At 43.8% G+C, this 13468-nt stretch overlaps 1 protein-coding gene across 3 annotated transcripts in view; it reads right to left on the reverse strand.

Annotated features, from left to right (window-relative positions):
- Positions 1 to 13468, reverse strand: part of lrp2a (low density lipoprotein receptor-related protein 2a) — a 346919-nt gene that overhangs the window by 37817 nt on the left and 295634 nt on the right. For all 3 annotated transcript variants that reach the window (XM_072579538.1, XM_072579537.1, XM_072579536.1), the window contains one exon: positions 2506 to 2726. In XM_072579538.1, coding sequence (XP_072435639.1) covers positions 2506 to 2726 — 221 coding nt within the window. The remainder of the gene's footprint in view (positions 1 to 2505; positions 2727 to 13468) is intronic.

Below are 13468 nucleotides of genomic sequence, written 5' to 3' on the forward strand. Positions count from 1 at the left end.
TAGGTTAGTTATGGTAGGGGATTTTAACTTTCCAAACATAGACTGGGACTGCCATAGTGTTAAGGGTTTAGATGGAGAGGAATTTGTTAAGTTGTACAAGAAAATGTTCTAATTAAGTATCTGGATGTACCTACTAGAGAAGGTGCAAAACTTGACCTACTCTTGGGAAATAAGGCAGGGCAGGTGACTGAGGTGTCAGTGGGGGAGCACTTTGGGGCCAGTGACCATAATTCTGTTAGATTTAAAATAGTGAAGGAAAAGGACAGACCAGATCTAAAAGTTGAAGTTCTAAATTGGAGAAAGGCTAATTTTGATGGTATGCGGCAAGAACCTTCAAAAGCTGATTGGGGGCAGATGCTCGCAGGTAAAGGGACAGCTGGAAAATGGGAAGCCTTCAGAAATGAGATAACGAGAGTCCAGAGAAAGTATATTCCTGTTAGGGTGAAAGGAAAGGCTAGTAAGTACAGGGAATGCTGTTGACTAAAGAAATTGAGGATTTGGTTAAGAAAAAGAAGGAAGCATGTGTTAGGTATAGACAGGATAGATCGAGTGAATCCTTAGAAGTGTATAAAGGAGTATACTTGAACAGGAAATCAGGAGGGTAAAAAGGGGATATGAGATAGCTTTGGCAAATAGTTAAGGAAAATCCAAAGGATTTTTACAAATACATTACAGATAAAAGGGTAACTGGGGAGAGAATAGGGCCCCTCAAAGAGCAGCAAAGCGGCCTTTGTGTGGAGCCGCAGGAGATGGGGCAGATACTAAATGAGTATTTTACATCGGTGTTTACTGTGGAAAAAGGCATGGAAAACATAGAATGTAGGGAAATAGATGGTGACATCTTTAAAAATGTCCATATTACAGAGGAAGAATTGCTAGATGTCTTGAAAGCCATAAAACTGGATAAGTCCCCAGGATCTGATGAGGTGGATCCCAGAAATCTGTGGGAAGCTAGAGAAGTGATTACTGGGCCTCTTGCTGAGATATTGTATCATTGATAGTCACAGGTGAGGTGCTGGAAGACTGGAGGTTGGCTAATGTAGTACCACTATTTAAGCAAAGTGGTAAGGACAGGCCAGGAAACTATAGACCGGTGAGCCTGACGTCGGTGGTGGATAAGTTGTTGGAGGGAGTCCTGAGGGACAGGATGCACATGTGTTTGGAAAGGCAAGAACTGATTAGGGATAGTCAACATGGCTTTGTGCATGGGAAATAATGTCTCACAAACTTGATTGAGTTTTATGAAGAAGTAACAAAGAAGATTGATGAGGGCAGAGTGGTTGATGTGATCTATCTGGACTTCAGAAAGACGTTCGACAAGGTTCCCCAAGGAAGACTGATTAGCAAGGTTAGATCTCATGGAATACAGGGTGAACTAGCCATTTGGATACAGAACTGATTCAAAGGTAGAAGACAGAGGGTGGCAGTCAAAGGTTGTTTTTCAGACTGGAGGCCTGTGACCAGTGGAGTGCCACAAGGATCAGTGCTGGGTCCATGACTTTTCATTATTTATATAAATGATTTGGATGTGAGCATAAGAGGCATAGTTAGTAAGTTTACAGATGACACCAAAATTGGAGGTGTGGTGGACAGCGAAGAGGGTTACCTCAGATTACAACAGAATCTGGATCAGCTAGGCCAATGGGTTGAGGAGTGGCAGATGGAGTTTAATTTAGATAAATGCGAGATGCTGCATTTTGGGAAAGCAAATCTTAGCAGGACTTATACACTTAATAGCAAGGTCCTAGGGAGTGTTGCTGAACAAAGAGACCTTGGGAGTGCAGGTTCATAGCTCCTTGAAAGTAGAGTCACAGGTAGATAGGATAATGAAGGAGGAGTTTGGTATGCTTTCCTTTACTGATCAGAGTATTCAGTACAGGAGTTGGGAGGTCATGTTGCAGCTGTACAAGACATTGGTTAGACCACTTTGAATATGGCACGCAATTCTGATCTCCTTCCTGTCAGAAGGATGTTATGAAATTTGAAATGATTCAGAAACAATTTACAAGGATGTTTCCAGGGTTGGTGAATTTGAGCTAAAGGGAGAAGCTGAACAGGCTGGGGCTGTTTTTCCTGGAATGTCAGAGGCTAAGGGATGACCTTATGGGGGTTTATAAAATTATGAGGGGCATGGATAGGATAAATAGACAAAGTCTTTTCCCTGGGATCGGGGAGTCCAGAACCAGAGGGCATAGGTTTCGGGTGAGAGGGGAAAGATGTAAAAGAGACCTACGGGGCAACTTTTTCACGCAGATGGTGGTACATGTATGGAATAAGCTGCCAAAGGATGTGGTGGAGGCTGGTACAATTGCAACATTTAAAAGGCATTTGGATGGGTATATGAATAGGAAGGGTTTGAAGGGATATGGGTCGGGTGCTGGCAGATGGGACTAGATTGTCTTGGGATATCTGGTCGGCATGGACGAGTTGGACTGAAGGGTTTGTTTCCATGCTGTACATCTCTATGACTTTCATCTACCACAAAAAACTCTGCAAAAATCTCACCTCCATTTATAACCAGCTTTCTGTCACTGCCATCAAACTTCATAGACTGTATGAGATTCTCTTTGGAGTCACTCCAGTAAACTCTGTCTCCATTAAGATAATCTATAGTGAGGCCAGTAGGCCAACCCAAGTCACTGTTAACCAGCACATGCCGGTGCTGTCCATCCATCCAGGCACATTCTATTTTGGGATTTCTGCCCCAGTCTGTCCAGTAGAACAGCCTGAAATAAAGATGAAAAGAAGCATATGTTAATGCATTTACTGTATATTTGAAAAATTAAAATACATTTAAGTTTTTTTTCATTTATGGGATGAGGGCATCACCGGCTAGGCCAGTATTTATTGCCCATCCTTAATTGCACAGAGGGCAGTTAAGAGTCAACCATGTTGCTGTGTGTCTGGAGTCACATGTAGGCCAGACCAGAGAAGAATGGTCATTTCCTTGCCTAAAGGACATTAATGAACCAGACGTTTTTTTCCAACAATGGATTCCAACAATATCACAAGGTCATTGACATCTCTTTAGCAGAGTTCCATTAGCAGAAAAATAATTTTCTATTTTGATACAGTTAGTTTTGTTCTCTAATTAAATGCATACTTTTGATAGCACAGTGGAATTAGTAATCCAGAAAGCCAACACTATAGAACCTAAGTGTCAGATAGACTTTCCACCTCCATTGTTGCACATGTCAATGTTGGCAGCATCAGTGAAAGGACATCAAGCTGCAGCCCATCCAAATCCTAGCCTATGTTACAGGATAGTTCAGTTAAGCAACAGCAAAAATGAGCTGACATGGTCATAGATTTGGATCCCAAGTTGAAAGGAAACTTAAGAAGTCTGAATTATTTGACAACCTGATGTTAAACTCATTTAAGTAACTGTCTTGTCCGTGCTTTAGACACTTTAACAGTTTATGTATTTAAAACACTTCACAGCCATTGTTGCCCAGTTTCTAGCCCTTTCTCCAGACCAATAGCCAAACATTCCCTTTCCATACATTCATTTGTCTCTCATGGTGTCTGTGCACAGGTAGCAATAACCTGAGCTCCCATTTGACTTCTTATGCACAACCCACTGGTTGTTACAATCAAATATCACAGATTTGTTGGGATGGACCCACAAAACACCATCCTCACATTTGCCTGCCTGTGAGCTTTCTTGGGCAGACTGTTCCCATTCAGTTCAAAGCTGCTTCTTATATCTAGCAACATTCTGTGCACAGATGGGCTGGTCTTATCCACGGAATGAAGACATGAATATCTGGCAGACAGGAATGTTCATGGCTGAATAATTTGTAACATCATGCACTGCCCTATTTCCTTCCCCATCAAAGTATGCCCAATGAGGCATAAAGTGTGCTTGTACATAAAATACGTTTTATTTGTTTTTGCCAATCTGATGGCTGCTGCTTTGTATGCAGCCTCTGTATTTTCTAATAGAAATTTCACAGGTTTCTCATGGCTGTGGGCTTTGACCTTAAGCTTGAATCCTTTTAAGGGTTTGATACCTTTTATGGGGGTCTGGTCATTAGAATGTGGCTGGGTGAATCCAGTTGAATTGGAGGGTGAGTTCCTTATGAACATGTGAACATAGTGTCAAACAATGTTTCAGACTGAATTGTTTCGCTGGACAACCTTTCGCAGTATCACTTTGAGGCTACAAGTCAGCCGCTGGTTTGAGGCTGGTAGGGAACGTGGAACCTTTGGCTGATACTCAACATATTCATCACTCCCTGGATTAGTTGGGCTGTGAAGTGGGTCCGGGGAGAAAGTGAGGACTACAGATGCTGGAGATCAGAGTTGATCATGTGTTGCTGGAAAAGCACAGCAGGTCAGGCAGCATCCGAGGAGCAGGAGAATTGAAGGGCTCTTGCCAGAAACCAAAGGGCTGTTGCCTGAAACATCGATTCTCCTGCTCCTTGGATGCTGCCTGACCTGCTGTGCTTTTCCAGTGCCACATTCTTGACTGTGAAATGGGTCCCCGATCCAACTCTATACTGCGGGGAAAGCCCATCTAATGAGAACATGCAGAATTAAATGCCTGCTGCAAGTGTTTGTTTGAATGGGGAGGGCCCCTACCTATTTTCTAATAATATTCACAATGACCAGGATACATGGAACCAACACAGTCTACTTAAAGGACAGTCCATGGTTCTGCTATTGGCTAAGTAAGCTTTAACTTTACTTTATTGGCAAACTTATCCACTTTGTTCTGGGTGTTGGGACAAAAATATAATTCTTGACATAATGTTTAAGTCTTTTCCTACTTCTGGCCACCAGCACAATACCTTAATTCTGTCAGTCATGGTTTCTGTCCCTTGATGACCCTGGATATGGTGGCATTTATAAATCATTTGATCTCAGTTTCACACCTGTACCTCGTACCGTCCATCTTTCAGAGCAAATCCGTTCTTAATACTTAAGGTCCTCCCATTTGCTATATGAGGTGGGGATTGTTTTCTTCTGTAATTGTTTTAACTCAGTGTCACTGATCTGAACTGTACCAGATCTTTGACCTTGGTTTGGCCCATAGCAACAACATCTATTTTTTCTGGAATGGGATGCAGCCATGGTTCTCCTTTGTTCCCCTTCACCAATTCGTTGGCGCTGTTGTTCCCAGTTGGAGAAATTCAGTGGTTGGCACTAACCTTCATGACGCTGCATTCATGGCCGTGGGCAGTTTGGAGAATACATTTGAGCAGGATTCAGATGGTAATAGTTTTGATTTGATTGACTTGATTTATTGTAGTCACATGTACCTAAATACAGTGAAAAGCATTGTTTTGCAAGTGGTATGGGCAGATAATAGTGAACAAAGATGTACAGCAAGGTATACAGGTTACACTGCACAGGAGGCACATGAAGCAAAATCAACATTAGCAAGAGCAACATTATTTGAAGTTAGACAGTATATTTTTAAGTCTAATAATGGCAGGGAAGAAGCTGTTCTTGAACCTGCTTGTGCATGTGTTCAAGCTTCTGTCGAAGGAGGAGACTGTGGGACTGAATTACTGTGGTGAGATGGATCTTTGATAGAAACATAGAACCATAGAAAATAGGTGCAGGAGTAGGCCGTTCGGTCCTTCCAGCCTGTACCATCATGGCTGATCATGCAATTTCAATATCCCATTCCCGCTTTCTCTCCATCCCCCTTGATCCCTTTAGCCACAAGGGCCATATCCAGCTCCCTCCTGAATATATCTAATGAACTGGCACCAACAGCTTCCTGTGGGAGAGAATTTCACAGGTTCACAACTCTGAGTGAAGAAATTCTTCCTCATCTCAGTCCTGAATTGCCTACTCCTTATTCTTAAACTTTGAGCCCTAGTTCTGGACTTTCCGCACATCGGGATCATTATTCCAGCATCTAGCCTGTCCAGTCCCATCAGGACTTTACATATTCCTATGAGATCTCCCCTCATTCTTCTAAATTCCACTGAGTACAAGCCCATTTGATCCAGTATTCCCTCATATGTCAGTTCTGCCATGCCAGGAATTAGTCCGGTGAACCTTCCCTGGACTCCCTCAATGGCAAGAATATTCTTCCTCAGACTGGGAGACCAAAACTGCACACGATACTCAAGGTGTGGCCTCACCAAGGCTCTGTATAGCTGCAGCAAGAAACTTTGGATGTAGGTTTGCTCGCTGAGCTACAAGGTTCATTTCCAGATGTTTCGCTACCCTACTAGGTAATATCTTCAGTGGGCCTCAGGCAAAGCAATGCTGAGAATTCCTGCTTTCTATTTATATGTTTGGGTTTCTTTGGGTTGGTGATGTCATTTTCTGTGGTGATGTTATTTCCTGTGGTGAAGTCACTTCCTGTTCCTTTTCTCAGGGGGTGGTTGATGGGGTTTAACTCTGTGTTTGTTGATAGAGTTGTGGTTGGAATGCCACGCTACTAGGAATTCTCGTGCGTGTCTTTGTTTGGCTTGTCCTAGGATGGATGTAGTCGAAGTGGTGTCCTTCCTCATCCGTATGTGAGGATACTAGTGAGAGAGGGTCATGTCTTTTTGTACTAGTTGGTGTTCATGTATCCTTGTAAGGACTGTAAAAAACACTACATTGGACAAACAGGCAGAAAGTCTGGAAATGAACCTTGCAGCTCAGCGAGCAAACTTACATCCAAAATCTCAATCTGAGCTACAAATTTTCTCAAACTTGCAGCAAGAAATCCTCACTTTGATACTGAAACCCTCTCACTATGAAGGGCAGAATGCCTTTAGCTTTCCTCACCAATGACGTTGGTAGCCTGTCCGCGGCAATGAGAAGTGTATATTGAGTCCATGGATGGGAGGTTGGCTTCCATGATGATCTGGGCTGTGCACACAACCTTCTGCAGTTTCTTCTGGTCCTAGGCAGAGCAGTTGTCATATCAGACCTTTATGCACCTGGACAGTATGCTTTCTATCGTGCATCTGTAAAAATTGTTGAGAGTCCAAATGGACATGCCGAATTTCCTGAGCCACTTGAGGAAGACGATGTGTTGTTGTGCCTTCTTGCCCGTTGCATTTATGTGGTACGTTATCAGTTATCGTCGCTCCCAGGAACTTGATGCTCTTGAGCCTCTCCACCTCGGCTCTGTTGATGTAGATGGTGACGTGTCCGTCTCCTTTCATTCCGAAGTCAATGATCAGATCTTTTGTTTTGCTGACATTGAGTGAGGGGTTATTATCATTGCACCATAACACCAAGCTCTCTTTCTCCTTTCTGTATTCTGACTCATCAGTGATTGATATCCATCCTACCACGGTGGTGTTGTCAGTAAACTTGTAGCTGGCGTTAATTCTGAAATTGGAAACACAGTCAGGAATGTACAGGAAGTACAGTAGGTGCTGGGAATGCATCCTTGGGGAGCTTCAGTATTGAGGATTATCGCAGATGAGGTGCATTTGTTTATCTTCACTGATTGCAGTCTATGGGTCAGGAAGCTGAGGATCGAGTTGTAGAGGGCAGAACTGAAATCTAGATCTCGGAGTTTTGAGATTAGTCTTGAGGGTATGCTGGTGTTGAAGACAGAACTATAATCAATGAGCAGGAGTCTGACGTTAGTGTCCTTGTTATCCAGAAGTTCCAGGAATGAGTGTAGAACTACCGAAGCTCTCATCGGTTGGCAAATTGCAAGGGATTGAGGCAGGCTGGGAGATAGGAGTTGATGTGGGTTGTAACCAGCCTTTCAAAGCACTTTATGATTATGGAGGTCAGAGCCACTGGGCAGTAGTCATTAGGGCACACTGTATGTGCTTTCTTAGGTACTGGGATGGCGGTCGTATTATGAAGCAGGTGGAGACTTCGGCTTGTCAGAGGGAGAGGTTGTAAGTACACAGCTGGGGACTCCATCTGGGCCCATCACTTTCCTTGAGTTGACTCTCAGGAAAATCAATCTGTCACCTGCAGCAGTGACTGAAGGAACAGGTATGTCTGGAGCTGTCAGGGCAGGTGTCACCATGTGACTGGTATTCTGCTCAAATTGAGCATAGAAAGTATTGAGTGCATCAGGGAGGGATGTGTCTTTGTTCACTACCTTTCCCTGTTTTATTTTGTACCCCGTCTGCAGCGGTCGTATCTGGATTTTCTGTACAGGTCTGGATCATATGACTTGAATGCTGCATGTCTGGCCATCAGTATGAAGTGATTTCCTGGCTCATCCAATGTTTCTGGTTGGGGAATACCTGGATTTATTTTGGTACAGTCCTCCACGCATTTCCTAATGGTGGTGGTGTACTCGTCTAGTGCTGAGTACTAAAAAATGGTCCAGTCCTCCGATTCCAAGCTGTCCTGGAGAAGCTGTTCTCCTTCCTCCAATAAGAGGTTCCTATTTTCTGGGAAGCCCCCTCCCATTTCAGCTTCTGCTTGTCAGCTGGGAGGAGAAACGCAGCATTGTGATCTGATTTTCTTAAGTGCAGGCAGGGGATGGAGCCATAAGCGTCTTTGATGGTTGTATAGCAGTAATCCAGGATGTTCAGTCCACTGCAGCATGGTGGCTCAGTGGTTAGCACTGCTGTCTCACAGCAACAGGGTCCCAGGTTCAAATCCAGCCTTGGGCAACTATCTGTGTGGAGTTTGCACATTCTCCCCGTGTCTGCGTGGGTTTCCTCTGAGTGCTCTGGTTTCCTCCCACACTCAAAAGATGTACAGGCCAGGTGAATTGGCCATGCTAGAGATGCATTAGTCAGAGGGAAATGGGTCTAGGTGGATTACTCTTTGGTGGGTCAGTGTGGACTGGTTGGGCTGAAGGGCCTGTTTCCACACTGTGAGGAATCTAATCTAATCCCTAGGACACAAGACATGTTAGTGGTACTTTGACAGCATCCTCTTGAAGTTGGCTTGCTTGAAGTCGCCAGCCACAATGAATAAGGCCTCAGGGTACTTTGTCTCCAGACTGTTTGTGGTGGTGTAAATTTCATCCAGAGCATTCTTCATATCTGAATGGAATGGTATGTAGACTGCTGTCAGAATGGGGGAGGTGAACTCACATGGAAGATAGTTGGGATGGCATTTCACTGTAAGGTATTCTAGGTGCAGGGAGCAGTGGCTTGCCAGATTCACCACATCTGAGCACGAGGAGGTGTTGATCAGGAAGCATACTCCTTCATGCTTTCCCTTACCATATGATGAATGGAGAATGCCTCAGCCTGCAAGGCACAGTCAGGTATGACAAGAATGAGCCATGTCTCCATAAAACAGAGCACACAGCAGTCTCTCAGTTTCTCGTCTGCCAAGATGAATCCTCCAGCTTCCCACAGTGACAGGAAGTCAGTTAAACTGTTGGAGACATACAAGCTGTCTGAGTAAATGTCTGTTGGGACATTTTTTTCTGACAAAATATTGACAGAGAATTGTGAAAATCCAGTTTAAGGAGCTTCATGTGTATTGCTGGCCCTGAAACATGAAGACAAATGGTCAGTGGAGGGGGTGGACCAAAATCCATTATTAATGTCTAACACAATAAAGTATTTTGCTTGTGTGGTCTGCCTTACCACAGTTTCGAGGCTAGTCACTACTGCAAGTGCCAAGATTGGGGTGATTTTATTTCATTCCCTGTAATCAATGGTGTGCCGCCAAACACCGTCCAGTTTCTTAACCAGCCATTTCAGCGAATTATTTGCCAGGCGCTTCAGGTGTAGGAATCCTTCCTTTAGCAAGTTGCTAATGACCTTGGCCAAGTCCCCTTCTGTCTGCTTGAAGAAAGCGTATTGTCTTTGTAACTTTGGATCCAGTCTGTCTACCACTACCTCACCCTCTGTACATCTGCAGTCATTATTCTTACTGGTCAACACACTCTTGTGCTCTGTGAGAATTGCCTGTACTGTCGTGTCCTCCATCATTTCGGTGGGTCTAATCCACAATTCCTCATGGTATAAATTCCTTGTGTGTATTTTCTTGTTATAATCTCTGCTGGGCTCAGGCATTTGCCAAATACCACAACTGGTCAGATCAAAAGATAAATTACACTGCCTGAAAAGGTCCAAGTCGAAATTATGCTCGGCCTCCTGTAAACAGATTAACCAACATGGCAGACGATGGATCCCAGTTTATATTCCATAGATTCTGTCTCTGCCTCCTCCTGTAGGTGTCCAATGAGTCTGCTCAGAATGTTCTTATGGGTACACCATGTGTTATCAAAATCTCAGTTTGTATCAAGTGTCATTCTGGACTGCCTTGTGTCCCATAAAAGTCAATAGGGTGGTCTTCTAGGTGTACCAGGGACCATCCCACACTGTCCCACTGGTGCTGCTCAGCCACTGAGGAGAGGCGTGGCTCTGTCATTCTTTGGGGATTGTATCCCACTGGGGAGATCAGGAGTTAGATGGTGGGATTATCTCCACTAAATTTGGTTGTGTGATCTCTCTCACAAATTTAACCATTGCTTGTCTTTCTGTTAATTCTGGAATATGGACCAGAGTCTTCAGCCTGACTCCTGTGACAGTGCTAATTGCCAGGGTATCCTGCAGTCCCTTGCAAAGTAGCCTGTGCACCCACAATTGTAGTGTTTCCCTTGGGGGGGTGGCTACTGCCTCGGACCTTCCTGCTGCTCATCCCCGTCTCTCACTGTGTGATGGGCCTTTGAAGGTGGAAGGCTGCGATAATAACTCTCTTTCATTCCTCCATATGTGACTGACATTTGTGCTTTTACACAGTGCACTTCTCCTTTAGCTGATTCAGGGTGTTCTGATCCATGAATCTTTCTCCCAAGCTTGGGCTATCCCAAATATCACCCAGTGTTCTGTGAGGGAGTCTTCTGTGTGATCAAACTTTTCACAGGCTTCTCTCACTGCCTCAGTGGTACACAAGACAAGAGTCAGGTTCAGTTTAGCCTGTTTTACAGTGTCAGTGCTGTCTGATCTAGGTTACTGAATTGGAGATGCCAGTGTTGGACTGGGGTGTACAAAGTTAAAAATCACACAACACAAGGTTATAGTCCAACACCACCTGATGAAGGAGCGGCGCTCTGAAAGCTAGTGTGCTACCAATTAAACCTGTTGGTCTATAACCTGGTGTTGTGTGATTTTTAACTAGGTTACTGAAGACTCCTGTGAAGTGTGTCCACAGGCACCTGGTAAATGCAGATGGGTCCTTACTCTTTCACTGCCTATACTTATTGAATCCCTCCACACAGTCTGTGTATCGTGCCCTACAGCAGCTAAGATTATCATTTTCATGACCTGCAGCTCCCTTCCTCCAACATTGAGGATTGGATAAGGCAGAATGGTTTACAGGACTCAGACTAATTAACATTAATTTTATCTCCTCAACATCGTTGAGCTCCTGGGAACCCCTTGTTATTGGATGCTGCTGAAAAACAAATGGGAGTCAATTATGGATCCAAATATCAGAACCTTTCTTGCTATGTCTGCCAATTGCGCCACTGTAAATGAGTTGTGTAAGTAATTGGATCTGGCTATCATGACTGGTTGTGGTCAGTGGGTTCATCGGGGCAGGGTGAGATCCTGGGGGTGTGAAGGGATCTACTCCCTCCGGAAGTGGAGGTCAGGGTCCCTTGGTGTATCTACAAGCCTCTTCTTCCATTTTCTCCCAGTCTGTCCCATAATCTCCCATTGTCCCCATTTAATTCCATTGTCAAAAATCATTCCCTTTTGCATGGAAAAATGTGACTTTAATTTTTCAAATTCATGCTGGGATTTTGAATGGTCTTCGGCATGGACTCTGTTTTCTTTGCCTGCCTGGTACAGGATTCTGAGTGTCTTTTTGCATTTCTCAGTCAGCTGTTTCACCTGCATTCCGATCACTGACAGTGCGCTATGCCTCCTGGTATGCTCTAATGCACTATGTCTGAAACTGTCCCAAATGTACCTATTCACCTGTTTCTGCTGCTTTGGCTCTTACTTTCTCCATTTCCTTCTTCACTTCCTCAGCTTCACCACCTCCCATTCTCTACCTCTCAGCTGCTCCATGCAGCTGGCTATTGTTATAGCTTTGTTGAGTTTTAAAGTGTGCTTCCCTTCAGCTTTCTGCACCATTTCCCAGCATTTCAATCCTACAAATCCCGGACTCAATGTTTGCTTACTGCAATGGTTGACTCACTTGGGCCACTTCTTATTTAAGTATTTTGTTAATGTTTCCAGTCTAGGCACTATACCATTTCTTTTAATTGTTCCTTTGAATCTCCAACTACTCTTTCTCGTGGGTCCTTGATCCTAGATTAGCTGCTTTTTTTACTTCTTGATCTCTGACACTTTTCACAATCTTTTACATCATAGGCCCCTGACCCTACTCTAGCTCTTCTGTATCCTCATAGCTCCTGGATTCTAATATCTGGCTTCTTATTAGCTTGTGGGTCCTCTGACCCTGCATTCAGTTTCCTGGCCTCTGTTTCCTGCGGGTCTCCAACCCTGTACTAACCTATGGTAGATTTATTTTTCTAAGGACCTGTACTAACTCTAGTTGTTTATGGCCACATCACTGGTCAGAAGCCTTCACTCTCTTTTGCCCACTTGGATCCTTGCCATCATGTGAGGCAGCTACACTCTTAATTCAGGCTCAGGCTGAATGTCTTAGAGATCAAGGTTGGTAAGGTTCAACTTTGGAGTTTGAACAAAGAGTTCTCTTTAATGTCTACCCAAGAATGTCAATATTGTCTGTGTTTTGGACAGTTTGATCAGTTTATGTGTTAAAAACACATTATCCAAGTGCTGTTTTGGTTAGGAGGACAAAGGTACAGATAGTATGGCTTCTAGTTCAAAATAATCATCTATTAACAAAATATTCCTTATTAAGAACACCATGTGAGCATTCCTCAAATTCCTACAATAATCCACATGTTTGAGTGGGTCAGTGGAATCTTCTTCCTTTCTAACATATGATTGGTTCTCTTCCACAAAGGTGGATCTCTCAGGTCAGGGTGGATCTTCTTCTGGGTTTTCTTGGGTCGCCACCAGGTCTCTGCTGTGAATCTTGCTGCGAGTCTTCACTGATGGGGTGGCCTACAGGTGTGTGTTTTATCCCCCTCACCCCAGACCATCGTGAATGTTCTATGGCCTTTGGCCAATGGGGTCATGAGCAGGGTTCAAAGCAACCAGTGGTATCACTCAACACCCTTCACTGTTGCCATATCAGGGTGTAGGAATTAATAACAAAGTACTTAAATAAGAGTCATCATGTCTGGACGTCTGATCGAAACTTCTCCAATACACTTCTCCTTGGGCTGGATGTAACCAGTGTATTTTGTGAACTTGTTGGCCTTGATTTCCACTATTCTCTGTAGCTGATAGCTGTTGGCTACTTTTTAATTTAGTTTGGTCAATTTTCTGCCAACCGTGATTTCTTGTGGGTCAAATTAGAGTTTCCAATTTTGGGCCTACAGTCACTTGACTACAACTGATTTAATTGTTTTTGATATTTTTCTTGAAATGAGCAAGGTCTTTTTGTAATACTATTTTTACACCTTTCTTACATTAAAATTTTATCTCCAAAAGAGTCAATCATTGGCTCAGTTTTAGAGGAT

This window comes from Chiloscyllium punctatum, chromosome 10 (genome assembly GCF_047496795.1).
Source record: "Chiloscyllium punctatum isolate Juve2018m chromosome 10, sChiPun1.3, whole genome shotgun sequence".
Lineage (NCBI taxonomy): Eukaryota > Metazoa > Chordata > Chondrichthyes > Orectolobiformes > Hemiscylliidae > Chiloscyllium > Chiloscyllium punctatum.